This window comes from Gallinula chloropus (assembly GCF_964237585.1).
Source record: "Gallinula chloropus genome assembly, chromosome: 3".
Taxonomy (NCBI): domain Eukaryota; kingdom Metazoa; phylum Chordata; class Aves; order Gruiformes; family Rallidae; genus Gallinula; species Gallinula chloropus.
The window spans coordinates 2,435,045-2,454,962 of NC_140087.1; the positions used below are offsets into that span (position 1 = coordinate 2,435,045).

Genomic DNA, 19,918 nt, shown 5'->3' on the forward strand with positions numbered 1-19,918 from the left:
TACCATTAACAGCATGCTGATGTGCCTGTGGAACGTGGTATTGTCAAATATCCCCTTGCAAAGCCTTGTAGAGTTGAGAATAATTCTTTCTTGGGAAGTACCAATTTTTGAAGAAGGCATTCAATTTTGCTCTTAACCTGCTGGTTCCTGACAATGAAGCAGATAAAATATTTCTTTCCAACAATAATCTCAACGTTGAGATCTCAAGGGAATTACCGATATGTGTGGATAATGAAGTCATTGTGATCAAGCCTTTGCCTGAGACATTTCTATAGCTGACTCCTTTATACTGAGGGATTTTTTTATTATTTTTTTTTAAAGATTTGAATGCCTTCTCATTATAGGCGCCTCTTTTTCTTACATGTATTAATTTTTCCTGTAGGAGTGTGCTGCATGAATGTCTCCAACACAATGCAATCTTTTTGACAAAATATGTCATACTCTTCTAATTGATTCCCAGAGTAGCATGGCCTACTATCATTCAATAAATAGGCATGTTGTCTGCTCATAAATTGTGTAGAGGGATGACATGCTCCAGTCTTTAAAGAGAATTTTTTTTCCATGCAAGCTGGGCATGAGCTTAACCTTGTTGAGGGTTTCTGCTGACGATGCTGAAGTTGCACACTGTTCCTTTTATTTAAAGGAAGATAATAAAATGAATGCAGTGGTGTTTCAAATCAAGGTGAATAAAATGCCATGGTGATGCATAGGTTATAAAATCGCTGTGCAGAAGTTAGCAGTTTTCACTGTTGACATAACTCTGATTTCAGCACTTCAGGTGGTCAGTACCTGCCACGTCACTTAAATTAAACCCATTGTAGCTGCGTGAGCTTGCAGAGTTCCTTGTGCTTACCACACCAACTTGATATATTAGGCAGGTGCTCCAAGATAAATCAGTAGTTTGAGGTGAGCTTATGACGTAGTATCCCCGTTTGCAGACCCAAATTAGAGATGCTGTTAGGGTGAAATATGTCAGTACCCTACCTGAGCCAGTGCCCTGAGCTCACTGCTCAATTCACCTTTTCTGTTTGCTGCTGGTTTTGCTCAGGTAACTGATTCTCTAGGTAATAACCCAAATTTCACAGTTATAGATATTTATTTTGGATGCTTGTTTAAAATAGATTCTTTCAGTTTCTCCATTCCAAGTAATAAAAGACGATGAAAATGGTCTTGCAGACTCTGAAGTGAGTTGGATAAATCACTTGATACGACCTGGTCACTAAGCTGTTGCTTAGAATGAGTTCTTTTGTTCCAGGCAACTAACTCTCTTAATTAAAACCTAACATTTTGTAGGTGTTGTGTCTCAACCTCAGGACTAGGAACTAAAGCCAGAAACTGAACAGTTGCGATAAATTGTATTTTAAAGTCGCAGAGAGAACGTTTCTGGAATCAGGGGAATTAAGTCTGCATAAGCATCATTAAAAAGAATAATAATCATAAAAAAGAAGATAACAACCTTTGTGGCAGAATACTAGATTACAAGCCGTGTGGGTTTCTCTGTGCAGCTACCATCATTTATGGTTGCAGGACAGCAGCTGAGATAAGTCTGAGGTAACTTGTTCTTGCTTTGTTTTGGTGGGTTGGTGTATTTGGGTTTAGTTATGGTTTTGTGGGGTTTTTTTAAAGTAAAGGGAGGCTTATGGCTATTTGAACATTTGACTGGAAAAGCCTACCATTTTCTACATGATTTGCTACATGAAATTGTTACATGATGTAATATGTTAAAGTCAGTTGTCAATGAGGTTTTTTGGCTGCCTTCTCTTCTTGGAGAAGAGGAGGCTGAGGGGAGACCTTATCACCACCTACAGCTACCTGAAGGGAGGTTGTAGAGAGGTGGGCGATGGTCTCTGCAGCCAGGGGACAGGAGATAGGACAAGGGGCAATGGCATGAAGCTGTGCCAGGGCAGGGACAGATTGGGTATCAGAAACAAATTTGTTACTGAAAGAGTTGTCAGGGCTGGAACAGGCTGCCCAGGGAGGGGGTTGAGTCACCTTCCCTGGGTGTGTTCAAAGAAAGGGTTGATGAGGTACTTAGGGATCTGGTTTAGCACAGGATGGGAATGGTTGGACTTGATCATCTTTAAGGTCTCTTCCAACCTTGTGATTCTGTGACTCTATGATTCAGTATTCCTTTGGAAGGAGATGGTGTTAATTTGCATGAGCAGCAGGAGCCAACAATAATCATGCTCTACTCTAAGTTGTCTGCTGAAGACAGAGGTGAGAATAACAGAAACATCTGTGTCAGAAAAAGCCCCAAAACAAACAGACCCAAAGTAGGAAAACAAAGCAGCTGTTAAAATGAGTTAACCTTCAGGAAGAGAAGTTTTCGACCATTGCAGGGGAAAACAAATGGAAAATTTGTTACAGAAGCTGTAAATGAGTGTATGAAGAAAGAAAGGATTAAAGCAATGGCTTAGGGAAATATTCATTCATGTTAATATTAAAAGCCTGGCCTAGGCTTGTGAGAACTCCAAGGGGCTTGCAGCCGGTGGGGTTTTTATTGTATAACCAGCATTTGGTCTTGGAGCAGAGGAGGTGATTTAAAAGGTCCTCTGAGGGCTCTGTGTGTACTGTGAGTGTTAGAGCTGGCTTCAGAAAGGGTGCCCTCCTGCAGCCTGTGCAACTCGTGCTGCAGCCTGATGGAGCCTGGCTTTGACTACCATCATGCCCACTTGTCCTTTGAGATCATAGAATCATAGAATTGTAGGGGTTGGAAGGGACCTCAAGAGATCATCGGGTCCAACCCCCCTGCCAAAGCAGCTCCCCAGCTCATATTGCACAGGGTGGCGTCCAGATGGGGCTGGAATCTCTCCAGAGAAGGAGACTCCACACCCCCTGGGCAGCCTGTCCCAGGGCTCCCTCACCCTCACTGGGGAAAAGTTCTTCCGCATGTTGGTGTGGAACTTCCTGTGCTCCTACGAGATGAGATGCAGGACCAAGCATGGGTTTGGGTGGTGGTCTTTTTCTTCCCCTTCCTTTTCCTTAGCCCTGTGGAGTCCTCAGCTCCCATTACTGAACTGTCCTCTCTGTGTCGAGCAGTTTCTTTGATACATGGACTGTTGGGTGGTTTTTTTGTCTTCCGAGTGTGATGCAACAAACCCACTGAAGACCTAGAGATGGCATGTACAGGGTGACAGGCTGAGTGAAGTGTGTGTAGTCCATCCTGCAGAGAAGGTGAGAGCTTGAGATCTTGTCAGAAATGTAAAAATAAACTGCAGAGGCTTTCCATGGCTTGTAAGTTCACGATACCTCTGCCAGCAGTCAGATCCGTGCTTTCAGCTTGGGATCCCTCCGTGCCCCTTGCATTAACCTGCTTTTTTAAGTGACTGAAGAATTTCTCGTTGAGGCAAGAGCTGCTTTCTGTAATGCTTCTCCCCTTACTTGACAAAGCCCCCTATTCCTAAAAGCACAGAGCTAATACAGCTTTTGTTGGTGCTGGGGGCAGCAGGTCATGGCAGGCTACTGTCAGCATAGAAGACAGCCAGGTGTCCTTCTAGGTAGGCACAAGTCCAAAATAGCCCTTTTTGTCTTAAATTCTGATAATTCTTTTTTTATATTTTCCTAATCATTTTGGAGAGCTGAATGAAAATATTTCCAGTTCATATCAATGATATGCAAATACAGACCAATTTCTCTAAGAACAAAAGGGACCCAGTCTTGCTGCTGAAAATCTCCATGGTTTGTTTTTATGCTTAAATTTTTCATAGCTGATTTTGTGATCAGCTTCACAAACACATAATTTCTTTCAGTTGTAGTTCCTCAGAGCCTTACATATTATTATCACCTTCTATTTTTTTTCCCCCTTAACATACAAGTTGCAAGAAGACATCCAGCCTTGGCTGAAAACACTCAGCTAGAGGATGCAGAATTTCCTACACTACTACCACTCATTGTTCTTCAGTTGCTATTATCACTGTGGATTAACCAGCTTTTCAGACCGAGAAGTTTTTATCCCCCAAGTACTTGGCTGCCACAATTCTTTTAGCTAAATCTCATACACTTTCTCCAGCTTTTAAACAAAACATTCCTGGTTCTTCAGGGGTTTGGGGGAGTTTGGCTTTTTTTTGGGTTTTTTTTTAGTGTGTGAATCCCTAAAGCCATATGTCATCTTCCAGTACAGGAGGAGTGCTGAGACTGTATTGCTGCAGCATGGGATCAGCAGCCTGCTGCTTCCCCATGTTCTTCTGTCTCTCTGCCATGGGTCTTCTGATGCAGCTTTGCCACAACATCTCTGCATGTAATCCAGAGCCCAGTGCAGAAGCAGCAGCACACTTCTGCCCCAGCCAGCTCCTGGCAAGCAGGGATTTTCCTCTTTAGCCTATGCCAGGGCTCCTTCAATGAACTTTGGGTGTCTCAGCCTGCAGTCCCAAGGGCCTCTGGTCCCAGGAGTCTTCTCGTGGCAGATTGGTGCTCTAACTCTACATAACTGGTGTGGGTCAGGCACTGAACCTGAGCTGGAAACCTGAAGTACTTGCAAAAAATGCCCAGACATTTCTTAAACAGCTTTGTAAGGAATTGCCCTCAAAGAGGAAATGTGTTTGATCTAGGTGGAGGCTGAGTCAGCCTTGAGTCATTTGTGGAGGTGTCTCTGCTGCACTCCCTGGAGCATCCAGTATTAGCTGTATTCCTGTGAATTGGTTTTGCTTGTTTCTCTGAACTATAGAAAAAATTCAAGGAAATTTGGATTATTTTGGTATACCTGCTTTCTTGACAGGTTTTGATGTAGGTAAGATGTACTGATGTTAATTTCTGGAGAGGTGAAGCTTATGTTGGCCTTTTTTTAAAAAGTGTGTGCTTTGTTATGATATGCTTATTAAAAATAAGCTTTTTATAGAGCAGACTAGAATATTTCAGTTGATTGTTGGAGGTCCCTTACATCTGCTCCAACTGCCTGACCACCTCAGGGCTGACCAAGTTAAAGCATGTTATTGCCTTGTAAACACTTGACATGCTTGGGGCATTGACCACCTCTCTAAGAAGCCTGTTCCAGGGTTTGGCCACTCTCTGTCCGTGGAGAAATACTTCCTAATGTCTAGTTTGAACCTCCCCTGGTGCAGCATTGAACCGTACCCATGCATCCTGACAGATGAGACACCAGCACCTCCTCTACTTCCCCTACTCAGGAAGCCACAGAGAGCAGCTCTGTAATTAAGCTCCTCTACGTTTTGGGTTAAACTTCTGATACCCATCAGCGTGCAAACTCTATAGCTCCATATCAGGCATTTGGGTGAGAAAAGTGAACATGATGTCACCAGAGGGACAGTATGCTGCCTGCCTGAGCAGGGCCCCCCCATGTGGCACTAATATCTGAAGGCTCCGTATGAAGCAGGGGTGGGAAGGCGAGGAGGGAGAAGGGAGGCACCCACCTGTCTTCCATGCTTGGGCTGTGTGGTGACCAGCCCTCTCCTTCCCACCTCCCCAAAGCCTTCTGCTGTGAGCAAGGCCTCCTGTGACCGGTACGTGTTATGCTCAGCAAAACATGGCCTCATGTAAACAAATAAGTCTTTATCAAACCTTTATCCAGTATCAGCTTCTCTTCCAAAATGGAACAACTTCAAGGATTCCAGTTTGGTTCGATGTTTATTTGTTTCCCCTCCTGATTTGAACTGATCATAGAATGATAGAGTGGCATGGGTTGGAAGGGACCCCAAGGATCATAGAGCTCCACCCCCCCTGCCACAGGCAGGGACACCAACCTCCAGGCCTGGAGCTACACAAGGCTGCCCAGGGCCCCATTCAACCTGGCCTTGAACACCTCCAGGGATGGGGCACCCACCCCCTCTCTGGGCAGCCTGTTCCAGCCCCTCACTCTTTCTGTAAAAAACTTCCCCCTAATATCTAATCTAAACCTTCCTCCCTTTAGTTTTAATCCATCCCCATTGTCCTGCCATTGTCTATCCTTTTAAAAAGTTGAATCCCCTCCTGCCTATAAGCTCCCTTCAGGGACTGGAAGGCTGCAATGAGGTCCCCCCGCAGCCTTCTCTTCTCCAGGCTGAACAAGCCCAGCTCCCTCAGCCTCTTTTCGTAGGGCAGGTGCTCCAGCTCCATCTTCATGGCTCCTCTGACCCCTCTCCAACAGTTCCACATCCTTCTTGTATTGGGGGCACCAGCTCTGGACACAGGACTCCAGCTGGGGCCTCATGAGGGCAGAGTAGAGAGGGACAATCATTACCAGTATGTGATTACCACTAAGATATTGATGAAACTCCCTTATCTTTACAGTTTAGGAGGTGTTTAGTCATGGAGGGTAGTAGGGCTTTTGTCACCCAGGATGGCTAAATAGTGTAGCAGCACAGTATGTGTACGTTACTTGGGAATGTAGGAGGTGTTATGCATCCTAGTTACTGTACCAGTCTATTAATAGAATTATTTGCATACAATATCTAATATTAAGAATATGACACAACTGGTTAACTTGAGGAAGACTTACAGCTGGGCTTGGTGCTGTATGCTTATTCTAGTCATTGGTGCCTAAATATCGCAGTGCATTTAATATATAATGTCATATACATACTGATGTGAGCATAATGTACTGCTAGTAGCTCAGCAGAATGGGGACTTTGTACTGATGAAATGTCACTCTTAATTTTTGATTAACTTAGCTCTGGGCGTTTTATGTCAAAACCAGAACTGGCCAAATACTGCAAAATGCTACGCAGGAAAATACTTCCATTTCCTCAGTGTCTTGCAGATGTGCAAGTGCTCTTTTTATATAGTCTTTCAGAGATGTTAGTAGCCATGTGTACTGCAAGGGATTTCATCAGATCTAACACTTTTATGCAGTGACTGAAAAATAGAGTCAGAAAATGAGGAGTAATTAAGCTAGTCACACTGGAAAAGGAATTCTGAAGTCTGCATTTAGCAAAGGAAGAAATTAAACTCGCCATGCAGGGCTTTTTGTTCAAACTGTTCAGTGTGTCTTAAAGACCTATTAAAATTGTGATTCTACTGATGAATTAATAAATCATCCATGGGTGGAAAGATTTTTTTTTTCATAAACTGTCATTTAGAACATTCATGGCTATTCACAGCGTGCTTGTGGCTGAAAAAAGGGGACCCATGCTCAATGAAAATTTACTTGCTAGGAATATTGTGTGCCTTAGCCACATCTGCTCATAATAATTGAGGGGATTTGGGTTTGTTTTTTTGATAGAAATAAAGAGTACAGTTCCCCAGTTGGGTTGCAGTGACCAGGGGTCGTGGCTTAGCCCCAGCTGACAACTGAGCCCCAATGTGGCCACTCGCTCGCTCTCCCCCAGAGGGATGGGGGAGAGAATTGCCATGGTAAAAGTGAGGAAACTCATGGGTTGAGATAATGACAGTTTAATAGGTAAAGCGAAAGCTAAACACACAAGCAAAGGAAAACCAGGAACTCATTCCTCACTCCCCATGGATAGGCAGGTGTTCAGCCATCTCCAGGAAAGCAGGGCTCCAGCATGCATAACCCTTACTTGGGAAGATAAATGCCATCACTCAGAATATCCCCACTTCCTCCCCCTTCCCCATGCTTTGTAAGCTGAACATGATGTCATAGTGTGGGATTTCCCTTTCATCAGTCAGGGTCAGCTGTCCCAGCTGTGCCCCTTCCCCACTCCTTGTGCACCCCTAGCCTCCTCACTGATAGGTTGGGGTGAGGAGTGGCAAAGGCCTTGACTCTGTGTAAGCACAGCTCAGCAGTAATGAAAACATCTTGTGTTATCAGCACTGTTTTCAGCAGAAATCCAAACCCCACGCTACCTACCATGAAGAAAATCAACTCTATACCAGCCCAAGCCAGTGTATGAGGGCAGTGGAGGGATGGAGGGAGGTCACTGTGCTACCTGACCTGACAAGAAGCCCCAAAATGCACTTGCTGAGTGGCCATCTGCAGAAAGAGTGCCTCGGCGGGGCCAGGCAGGAAGGGTGGCTGCCCCCCCAGGTCACTGGGGAGCCGCTGATACCTGCAGCACTGCTGGTCATCCAAACTCTGAACTCCAAAGCTGTCACTTGGCTTGGCTGAAGCTGAGTTTTTATATTGTTCATAAACCAGACCAAACTTGTAAGCTCCTGTGAGTGGGTTTTTCTTTGGGGTTCCCTCTCATGCAGATCTTCTTGGTTTGGGGTTTTTTTTCCTTCCTTCTTTCCTTCTTTTCCCCAAACTTCATTTTTGACAGACTGACTTCTCAGGAACACTGCAAATCAGTGTTCTTTACTACTAGGTGGGCTGGGATTGCTAGAGTGAAAACATAGCACATCACTTCCTTGAAGGTTGTGAACTGTGTTTGAAAGGCCACGGAAGGAGGAGCAGTGTGTACAGGCAATGCTGGCTGTGGGAATGGCAGTCCAATCGTTAGTAATGGCTTTGTTCCATCTTTTAGTTATCAATGGCAATTCTTAAGCCCTAAAAGTTTCAGGTTGCTGTGTATATAAAAGGAAATTATGTGATTTGAAATTATAATTGGGGAGTGTTTGATGAATCTGATTATAGAATAACGAATGAGAATAATTAATAGGAAGTTAATTGGGTAACATCAGAAAAGTTTATCTGGTATATTGGGATTGCATGCTTCAGTTGATACTTAGTGTACTTTTGGGATTTCTGGTTGCACCTCACCTCTGGTTCTGATAGTATATTGTATATGAAGAATATTAATAATGCTGCAGAACAATTACTTGTTCATTTGCTAACTGATTAAAATTCATGCATAATTTATTGGAACTGGGAAAGACTTTATAAATAAGTCTCCTTGTCCTCAAGAGCTTAAAAACAAAATGCATATGCTAATATAAGAAGGCGCTTTACCTCTCAACATAAAAATTTAATATGCAATGGTATATTAGTTTCATTAATGTGATGTTTTATTTGTGATAATCGTGCTCTTAATCAAAGTGTATACTTCTAAACATAGCCTTACGTTTTGGAGGTTTATAACTCAGAGTTGGTAGTGCATCATACTCATCAACGTTTATGTTTTCTACCATAATATGAACTGACCTTAGCATTCATTACTTTGACATTTCATCTGTTAGTTGGGCAGCAAATAAACTGCCCTCATTAAGCCCGGTTGCATTTCTGAGCTTTGATGCAGGTAGGGATCTGGATTAGTTCATATGCACGTTTCTTGCCAACACAGGGTGAAGCATGTTAATAATTAATTGAGAAACTTTTGAGAGTTTTGTCTGTCCTGAAGCAGGAATGGGAGCACCTTGGGAGGAGAAAATGGGCTGTGCCCCTCGCTGCTATGGCATGTTCACTGGTTCCCTGCTAGTGTAGAAAAAAGTCTGCAAGGAATCCTTTTCTACCAAAACGTGAGAAACATGATTGCTTACAGAGCTAGGAAATGCACTGTTGGGGGCCCAGCTCTGCTATCTGGACAGGAAACTTTACCGCTCGATGTAGAGAACCAGTCCCCACCCAGGAGGCTGGGATGTCAACGTGAGTAAGGAAAGCCCTCTGAGAGTCCCTCCATCACCACTTCCCACAGGCTGTGGCCGTGACACTGGTGGGGTCATTCCTGAGAGGCAGAGTGTGTGCAGTGCTTCTGTGCCACAGCTTTTCTTGTGCAGAGGGGGGAATGGTGAGATGGGACACACACACACATGCACACCCCCATCCCCCTGGGAGATCTTATGGGCTGGGGTTAAGTGTTATTTTCAATGCACCAGCCATAAGATCCCTCCACCTTCTCAGAGTTGCCACGTTGTTAGTTCTGCATCGCTGCTGTGCGCAACCCCTGTGTGCATTGAATTTAGCATTGTTGCCTAATTAACTGAAACAAATTAGTTGAAATATGAGCCATCTGGAATGAAAATGAACCTTCCGTGTTTATCAGTGGATACATTTTATTAGAAAAGTACATGTTGCTTGCGATTTGTTTCTTGAAATAAATCATGCCTGGGCAATGTGCTGCTTCTCTATGTAAACACTTCTCAGGGTAAGGGGGACCTCACCTCCTGGTTCAGTCCCTCCTTAGCTTTTCACCATGCAGCTGAAATCCTTAGGCAGGTGGAAACCCAGGAAAACAGAGAAAAAGGCAACGTGCATCCTACTGTTTCAGTTGCCAAATCAAAGTAATATTCTATGTTGTTGCTATACATCTTTATTTTGTCATTCTCCTGGCAATTTTGCTCAGTTCTAAGTATTATGAAGACCTGTAATAGGCATAAGAATCTTTGACCCCAACTGTGTCTGGTTGTTTTGAAATAAACTGCAGTGCTACTCATCTTTGAAGAATATTCTGTCCAGGGCTTAGTGTATCAACTCCTGCAACTGTTTCTTTAAGGGAAGTACCTATGTGTCTTCTGTCAAAGAAAGAAAATCAGTTATGTTTCTGAAAATCTCAAGTTATTGCCATAGTAAATTATATAAATGAGCATGAACCCAGGTTTTATTTTCTGGAAAAAACGTTAAGAAGGAGCAATATATAAACCAGATAGGATTTTGTGGTCCCTAGCTGAGATTTTTAAATGGAAAAAATAGCATTGTGCAGAAGCCAGTGGTGTGCCACTCTCTTCCATCAGCCGAAATTCTCCTCAGCTCTTCCTCATTGATGTCAGTTTGATTTTGCTTTCGAGCTTTGAAATCTTTGCTGACCGAAGCCTGACAACTTTCTGTGGAAAGAGCCCTCTTCTTAATGTGTTTGCCAGCTTTTGTTTTATCGCTGCTGCCTTCATGTCTTCCCTCTCTGTGTGTGTGTCTGCCCTACAGAGCCACCTCGGCCGATAGCACCCCCGCAGCTGCTGGGCGTCGGGCCCACCTACTTGCTCATTCAGCTGAACGCCAACTCCATCATTGGGGACGGGCCCATTATCCTGAAAGAAGTGGAGTACCGCATGACCTCTGGGACCTGGACCGAAACTCATGCCGTCAACGCGCCGACTTACAAGCTCTGGCACTTGGACCCGGACACCGAATACGAGATTCGGGTGCTGCTCACCAGACCGGGGGAAGGTGGGACCGGACAGCCAGGACCACCGCTCATCACCAGGACCAAATGTGCTGGTGAGTGCTGCTTTGGCAAAACAAAAAAACTGTTCATTTCATGATTTAGTTGGTTGGAGGCCTTGTTGGCTCTAATTGGCTTGTAACAGAACCCACAGGATCCCAAGGTTCCCTTTGCACCCACAGGATCCCGAAGTTTCTGGGCCAGTGTGGATTTGCTTTGCCTGGTCACTGTCTGTGTTGCTGTTTAAGCCTGGTAGGTAGGTTAGGAGATGGGATGTTACAGAGCTAAGAAAACGTTTTGCTTCTACTCCTGTGGGGAAGGAGACGTTATCCTTTCTAGAAAGGATAACCCACCTGTTTTTTCACCTTGAAACTTGCACTTTGGATAAAGGTACTTGCATGGAAAAAGGATGTTTAAAAAAAATTGAATTTTACCAAGAAAGTAGTGTATTTTGAGGGGTAATTTTTCTTTTTCCAGGCAGATAGGCATGGCCTGCCAGACTCTTTGACAACCCCTAACATACAGTAGCAAATATTAAGTTTTCTCCATTTTTTTGACCTACCACCAACAAAATCACGTGCTACTGAATCTCACAGTTTGCCACTGAATTTTTAGAGTGCCCCTGTGTGGCCAGCACCAGGAAGATTAACTGCTGCCAATTTCTGTTAACATGCTGTTCCTTCTAAACCTACTTAAAGTTATTTTAATCTCAGCTTTCATGAGAAGATAATACCCACGTATCATAGTCACAGAAGAGAAAAATGATAGAGTTGAACATCAGACTGAGAGGCAAATAAGCAGAAATTAAATTGTGAAATTTTTTTCCTAATCTCAGGACTTTTAGGGCTTGACAGTGTTTTTAAGTCTGCACTATATTAGGTTTAGCAGAGAGTGCTGATGAGCACCTATTCAAAGCTGTGTTAAAATCATAAGGGCAGCTGTGGGTTTCCACATGCCATGTTTATGTGTGCACATGTAGAGCAGAAATATATGTGAAAGGTGGTTTCACAAGTTGGTGACAGACTTCAGTGGAATAGCTTATTGATGTGCTCCTCTACACATGGATGATGGTCAGGGTCTGGATCAGAGGCCACGACTTCAAGTGGATTAGGTCAACAGGTATGAATCCTGGAAAATTAGACAGTCTTTTTGGAAGTCAGGCATAGCACTGTTGGAAGCTGAGCTGCACAGCTGGAGCAGGACTAAACTGAAGGCATTTTTTGGTATTTATGAGATTACTTAAAATTTAGTCTGTCTTTCCCCTGAAGTACAAAGGTCTGTGTGTCCATCTCAGTTAAGATGACAGTCGCTGAGATCTAAGTAAGGTTAATTGATTTATTGCCCTGAATTGGTTTAGGCTTTGCTCTGAAAAAGTAGGAAACTGAAAATAGCTTCTCTTTCAAAGAGGCTGAGCTGAGCATAACAAATACCTAATGCTCAACTGCTTTTTCCCAGTGCTTCAAAAAACCATGATTTCATTTGCCCAGTTTGCAACAGACTAAAGCTTTTTCATGGGAAAGGAAAAGAAAGGAAGTCATCATTTATGTGATATGTGTTTAGAAGCCATGATGTAATTTTTAGAAGTTCTGCAGCATTATTTGGGGAGTGATTTTATTCTTAATTTGTTTTTAACATAACACACATAAATCACCAAAATCAAGTCGAGCTTCAGACAAATTTTGAACCCAATTTAATGTGCTATAAAACGAACCAGATTAAAAAAAAAGCCTGAAAAATCTGAACTTCTGTGAGATATAATTTTAATAATGATAAAAATTTCAAGCTGTTTATCTTGCAGTAAAACTGGTTCTTCTTATTCTGTGAAAGCAAAGGCGAATAAATGTTACCACTAAGCAGTTTCAATTAGAGAAAGGTGAGTCAGCAAGGGTTTGAGGAGACTGAAGGATTGTGCCCGGCATCAGGGCTGAGTCAGGAGCGGCACTGGGTTGAGCGGCAAGTTGCCCTGCTGCCGTCTCCTCTGGGAAATGAAGACAGCCCTTCCTTTTGGGCAGTGTTCTCCCAAAGCTTCTGTAAGATAACTGCAAATCTACATCAATATGCATTTTATATTTTTTTTCCCTCCCCAAAAATATTTTGCTCGTAAAAGACAAACGAGAAACATAAAAATTAGTCTCTTCCAAAGAGAAGATTTATAAGAAAAGGTAAACTAATAATGGAATAGCTCACCCTGCAGTCTCTGCTGCTGCTGGTATTGTACGAGTGACTGGCAGGTGATTTACTGTGCTATATTAGATGACATCTCTTCAGCAATATCTTCTTTCTGGAGATTCCTCAATTATTCCTAATTCTTGTTTCTGACAAGTTCACTTATTTTTCAGCCCGATGCGCACTTTCCTGTCGATGTTCCTTGTCAAATTTGTCTTTCCTTAAGTTTTGTACATATTAGTTCAAATTCTGAAACAAGTTATAATTGATTATCTGCTCAGTGTCAAACGGAGTGGCAGGATAGAAATGAATTTTCAGCGTGCAGTTTGACTGCTCTCTGTACGTATTAAAAGCACACATTAGCGAATGTTGATCTGATGAGCTTTCTTGGGTTTGCATTCTAAGTGGCAGCAATAGCAAACTCACTGATACATCAGTAAGAATAGCCTAGTAGTCTGCTTTCTGCTTGTTTAATACCTAAGCAAATATTTAGCATTGTTTTCAGATGAAGATTGAAAATTATTTTTTCCATAATTCATTCAGTGTATATAATTTAATGACATTCCTTAATAACATTTTATCGATCAGTTGGCTTGCACGTTGCTGGAGATGTATCCTGCTTCTGGGAGATCTGAGGGATGGTTGTACTTATCTGGGTAGCAGACGTGCGCTTTTAATATTGGGCTTTTAGATCATTTTCCGTCTTCCTTATAGCAAGACCAGTGTCTGGTGACTCATTTAGTAAATGCTTCCACTGATGCTAAAGAAAATTGCTTTCTAATGAAAGGATAATTCTTCCACTAGTTAAAAGTCCCCCACCAGCCTGTTTGCCTAGCTGGCATTTCCCAGGTAACCCGTCCTGCGCTGAAGCTGTGACAGCGTTCTGCTAGAGAACCTGGGTCTTGTTTCATCACTCTGCAATGAAAGATAGTGCTGAGCAGTTAAACATACAAAACCACCGAGTGTTTTCCGAATGGCTGAAGCAAAGGCTAAAACATGTGGAGAGGAAGATTATTTTCCTTCACTGTCCTCCTTTAGTAGCCAGGTCCGTGCTGTGTATTCCCACTTCTGCGCGCAGCTGGAGTCGGTGCGGGCGCGGCGCTGTGTTCCCGGCTGCGTGTGGTTAGGCACAAAGCACGTCAGGCTGATGATGCTGGAGGGCTCCTTCCTCCCCATCGATCCTTGTGGGGGTACCTGGGCTGTATTTCAGTATGACTACACCGCTTGCCTGGTGTCGTTGCTCAAGTCATTCTCTTCTCCAGCGGTTTAAAAGCAAAGGCAGAGGGTAGCACTTCAGTCAGAAGTGGTGCTTTTGGCTGTTCTCTGTGGCTTTGGGGTGTGTTGTCCTTCTGAGCATAACCTCTGAGTTTTGATTGCCGTTCCTTTGGGGGGGGGGGGGTGGGGAGGGAAGGGATGTAGAAAATATGTGGCAATCTAAAATTGTCCACTTAGCCTGCTTTATCAACTCTAAGTTAGAAGTTATTCTCTTATATTGGCTGCTGCTTCTGAGTAACAGCTCACAGGTCAGTTTTATGATTAACTGGTATTTTAGTGGCAAAGGAGGTCAATAGTTCAGCCTGTCCAGAGCTTAATATATGTACACAGTGGAATTGCTCGCTCCTACTTTACTGAAGTTCAGAGCAAGGGTGTGATTTTCAGTAAGATGTGAAGAATTGCAGAGCAGTTGCAGACAGTGTCCCGTGTGTGTTTTCATTTTTATTTTCCAAAAGACTTGATTTTAGTACACTGTTGCCTGTACTATTTAAATCTGATAATGAAATGAGGAAAGGGGAGGCTTCATGGCTTTATCAGAGCTGAGAGTGGAGCAAGTGGTGGTGGTGGTGGTATTATTATTATTACTATTATTATTATAACTATTATTATTAATTCTGTTGGTCAGAATCACTGTCTGTCACAGAGATCTAGCTGTCATTAACAATGAGCCTGAAGGCACAATAGCAGAGATGCTGGTTCAGCGGTGCAGCGCTGGTGTGTGATCGCCTGCAGTGGGAGGTTTGGGAGCCGGGCTGCTTTCTGCCTGCTGCCTGCCTTTTCCAAGTGCAGAATGTTTGTTTATAATTTCAACGTTTATTAATTATGAAAAAAACAAATATAGGCAGAGCACAGGACACTGCTGACTTCCCCTCTAGTTAGAAAAAAGAAAAGGCAAAACATGGGGAAACATTTGGGGGGGGGGCAGGGGAGGGGGCACGACCGTGCTTAAGGTTTTTGTTAGTTTTCTTGGGATTTTTAACAGAGAGACCCAAGATGTTGCCATTGAGCAAGTGGCCTTGCATGGCCATCTGGAGAACTAAGATGTTATTTTGATTATTTTGATAATTTTGATAAAAATTCTATTTGATTTTTAAAAATGAGTGGAGCAAAACAGAGAGTGTAGTGCAAAGTCTGCTGGTGCCAGTGTGGGGTGCGTACAGTGCTACTTTGGTCGGTGTTATTTGCCTTTTGCACTGGCAGAGGTTTCAAGGTGGGGAGCTTGATTTATAGGCTTCACTGTGTGCTGTACTTGAGAACTCAGGGCATTGGTATGTGAGGCAGTGGGCTTGTAAAATCAGGTACAGTAAACACAACAGGAAGGTTCTGGAAAATACAGCACTGAATGGATAAGCTTGTTCTTCATTTGTGTCTCCTGCAGTAATGCATCTTAAATTATTATTTAGATCTTTGAAAGCAAATAAAACTACAGCAACGTGTAATTTTCAGTCATTTAAAATTTTTTAAAAGTGGACAGGAAATATTTACCTTTAACAGCAAAGCAGTTATTGTAATGTTTCAGTCTTACCTTTTTTTCCCTCCAAGTAGGTATCATTAGAAACTTACAATATAGCTTAAAGTAGAGCTTAAATACATTTCGAGCACTTAAATTATATGGTTTTATTACTCATGGTTTTTGTTGTTTACAAGTTGAGCACTTTGTTAGAATAAATTAAAGATGAACGACTTGAAAGCTGAGGGCGTGTAGATCTAAATTAGATATAAGAAGAAATCCTTCCCTGTTGAGGGCTGTGAAGCCCTGGCACAGGTTGCCTAGGGAAGCGGTGGCTGCCTCTCCCTGGCAGTGTTCAAGGCCGGGCTGGATGGGGCTTTGGGCAGCCTGGTCTGGTGGAGGGTGTCCCTGCCCATGTAGGAGGCTTTGACATCCCTTCAACCCAAACCATTCAGTGACTAAATGAATGTGATACTTTTGAAAATTCTCTTACATTTGTCATTGCAGAAGGGCCTACATTACGCTCATATTTATAAGTTGCTGTTGTTTTTACAAATGTGTTTGGCACTCGTGACTGTTTCTGGGCTTTTAGCCAGGTAGTAATTGGAAATATTTAAGATCTCACTAGCAGATACCAAATGCACCAGGCTCTTGTTCCATATAGGTTTACCAGTTGGCTATGATATGAAAAAAAAGAAGGGGGGGTGTGAGGGGGAGGAAGAAAAGGTATTTAAACAATAGAGAATGCCTGGACTGCAGAACTTACTCAAATACCCTCTAGGACTGGATACCAGAATTCTTATTGGGACCTCATCCTATAGAAGAGCTATTTGATGTGTATCATCAGCTGGCACATGCGACCATATTCTGCTTATTGTGTCTCTTGCCACTCACTGTTTCGATACCCGTACCACATATAGAATCCTAATGATGCTTATATCCATAAGAAAGGACCACAGCACAGCTGAGTTACCTAGCAGGAGACCAGGCAGGCTGCCTAGCCAAGTTCTTGTCAGATAGTACAAAACAAGCATGGCATCCTCTTTTTCAAAAGAGCGGGATGCTGTGCTGATGACTCAGTGGAATTGGCAGTAAACTGCAAGTTCAGACACTGACCTCCCCTCAATTAGTTTTCAACTTCTTTTGTTCACTACGTTGAGCTTTGCTTAGTATCTTGTTTTTTTTCCTTTTTTTCCTTTTTTTTTGGTGTTTGCAGCTGCAAGCTCTCTCTGCACTCACTGAAAACTTCCTTCCTGCAATATTGTGAGTGCCATGATGAACAATGAGATGTGGGTTTCCTGAATTCTCCTGTGCTTTATTTTTTGGGATAAGCTGAGTTCACAGCCAGTTCTAGTATGGAGCCCTATTTGGCAGCAAATCACTCTGGTGGTTAGGGTAGCAGATCTAGGCTAGATGGGTTCCTCTAGCGTGGCCGCACACTTTGCAGAACTTCTCTTGTGTGCAGGGGCATCTTCTTTTGCTGCCTTTCTGAAGCCTCTGCGTGCCAGCGGGGCAGGACAAGTTACCTACAGCAGGATGTGGTTATGGTTATGGGCACCTAACATGCTGGCCAGTCTGGGCTTCAGTGTGAAGTCCCCTGAGTTGAGGGAAGTCCTTCAATTGAAGCTAGTGGCTTGCTCTGGTGAAGGACGCTAGGTCAGGGATACCACTCCAGCTGCCTGATGGAGGCTGGGGAAGGAAAGGGAGAAGCTGCCAACCCTACCCAAAGCTTCCCCATCTTGCAAGTGATTCCTCCACCTCCTGTCTCATCTCTGCTTGTTTGGCAGCTTTTCCCAGAGCAGAGCGTGCTGCAGCACTGAGACCATCACAATTTATCCCCAGCGCATGTAACTAGTCAATAGATCACACTTGGGAGAGGAGCACTGTCTGTGGCAAGGAAATGTATTGCAGGACATTAATCCACGGTGCCCATTCTAGCTGTAAAAGAACTGACGGGGGCAATAACTCATAGTGCAGCACTTGAAAATGCTGTGGGTGCACCCGGGCCAGATAACTCAGAGCCTGATTAAAGCTGCTCCAGAGTTTGGGGACTGATATTCACAGGGTTTTTTTTTGTCCATGTTTGCTTCCAAAATATGTGACTGCAGGTTGAGATAATCCTACCCTTTCAGAAGTCTGGAGCTCTCTTCTGAACTGCGGCTTCAATTCTTAATTTCGACCAAAATAAATCATTTTTAGTGTGATTCATTAGTGTGCTTCATACTTTAAATTAATTTGCTTTCAAAACTCAGGTCTCAACTGTTTAGGAGTGCAATATTACTTTTATAGTGTTTGAGAATTGGTAAGTACCTAAATAAAATAAACTTTTATAGGACTGGCTTTTATTGTACTTTCATTTATCGCTTTATTAAAAATTAAGCAGGGAAAATTTTAATAAGGCATTGAAAGTTGCTGTTATCATTGCAGCACTTAAAGGCACAGTTTCAGAAGCACAGTGCTACTTTGGTACTATTGGCAGAGTATGTGTGGAGTATGTATGGAGGACTGTGAGGAGCAGGAGCGGTGATGTGGAAGAGGAAAGCAGTGCCAGCAGTGTGCTCTGCAGGGAGAGAGAAGTTGATGAGATTTCCCAAATGCATTCATTATTCTTTCTCTCTCCCCCCACCCCTCCACATCTTTCTCTTCCAAAGCCATTAGAGAGAAATATCATGTCATTCATGCTAGTGGGATATTTGGATACTTCTCACTATTTCTCTGCCGGTGCCGAGAGAAGGAATGGGCTGGGTGATGCTTTTGTATGGTGTAATAATGAAGTATGGGTGATGCTTTTGTATGGTGTAATAATGAAGTATGGGTGATGCTTTTGTATGGTGTAATAATGAAGTAGCTTCTGCTATGGCAGTAAGTTGAGGAGTGTATAATGCAGCAGCTGAGGTCAAGTTACACCACAGGTGATCAGTAGGTCCAGAACCCTAAAGTGGCTTGTCAAGAGTCCTAATGTTACCTGGTTTTGTTTGCTGTTAAAACAACAAACAAAAACACCCACCAAAAAAAACAACCCACAAGCAAACAAAACAAAAAGCCAACCAAGGAATCAATGAAACAAACAAAAACCAAAACCTGGACTAGTCCTGGAAAGTTCCATATGATTTTAAAACAAACGTTAAGCAGTACTGGCATGAAGGACCAGGATCACCCAATTAATTAAAAGATTGTCATCTTGACTGTAATTCTAAACAGAATAATGGAACAGCCAATACAAGGTTTGATTAATGAAGAATTAAGAAAGTAATATAATTAGAGACAGTCAACAGGTTTATGGAATACTGATCTTGTCAAAATAACTTGATTTTGTAAAATTAGATTACAGATTTGGTTAATAAAGGCGATATTGTTCTTCTCTAATGCATTTAATTTGATATAAAACATTTTGATTAAGAAACCAGAATAAAATCAACTCAAATGGAGAAGAACTGGCTGATATATCCAAAACCATTTTTATTGATTAATTGAATAAACATTTCTATTTGGGTCCCATCAGGAACAGTTCCCTGTAATTTGTAAAGAAAACTTTATTTAACTCTGGGAAAGCTGGCAAATTGCAAAAGATTATGAAACGGGTAGGAAAAAAAACCCCCACTCTGAAAATTGGGTTACTAATTTGCAGTGTTTTGAATTCAGTAATTCAGTAATCTGTGTTTCAGGCCAGCTGCAGGGTAATAAACCCAGAGTGGTCCGTATGTCCAGGGTGGGAAATTGAGGGGCTCAGGCCATAGGCACAGGCTCACATGGCATGGGGATCACTGACCATTAGGGCTGTCATTTGGGCTCTGGAACTAAAAAAATCTCTTGTAGTCCTTGGCCCAGAGCAAAATTTCTCACCTTTTCCTTAGTATTAGAGAACGTTTTAAAGCTTTTAAAGGTGCATCTTTGAAACTTACCCAAGCCTTTTCTACCCATCCCTCCAACCCCTCCCCAAACCTGCGCAGCATCCTGTTCTGTAGAACTAAAAGCACAAGAGGTCGTTGTCAGGAGGATCAGGAAGCCCAAATAAAAGAATTGTGGCAGCAGAAACTTAAAATCTGGAAACAAAATCTTGTGACGTGACCAGAATTAGTACTGGTTTTAGAGGTGCAAGTGT

At 42.8% G+C, this 19,918-nt stretch overlaps 1 protein-coding gene across 2 annotated transcripts in view; it reads left to right on the forward strand.

The window, feature by feature from the left end:
• PTPRK (protein tyrosine phosphatase receptor type K) overlaps positions 1–19,918 on the forward strand; it is a gene marked incomplete at its 5' end in the record, with an annotated part of 400,356 nt that overhangs the window by 225,912 nt on the left and 154,526 nt on the right. For both annotated transcript variants that reach the window (XM_084262490.1, XM_084262491.1), the window contains one exon: positions 10,688–10,981. In XM_084262490.1, the coding sequence (XP_084118616.1) occupies positions 10,688–10,981 (294 nt within the window). The remainder of the gene's footprint in view (positions 1–10,687; positions 10,982–19,918) is intronic.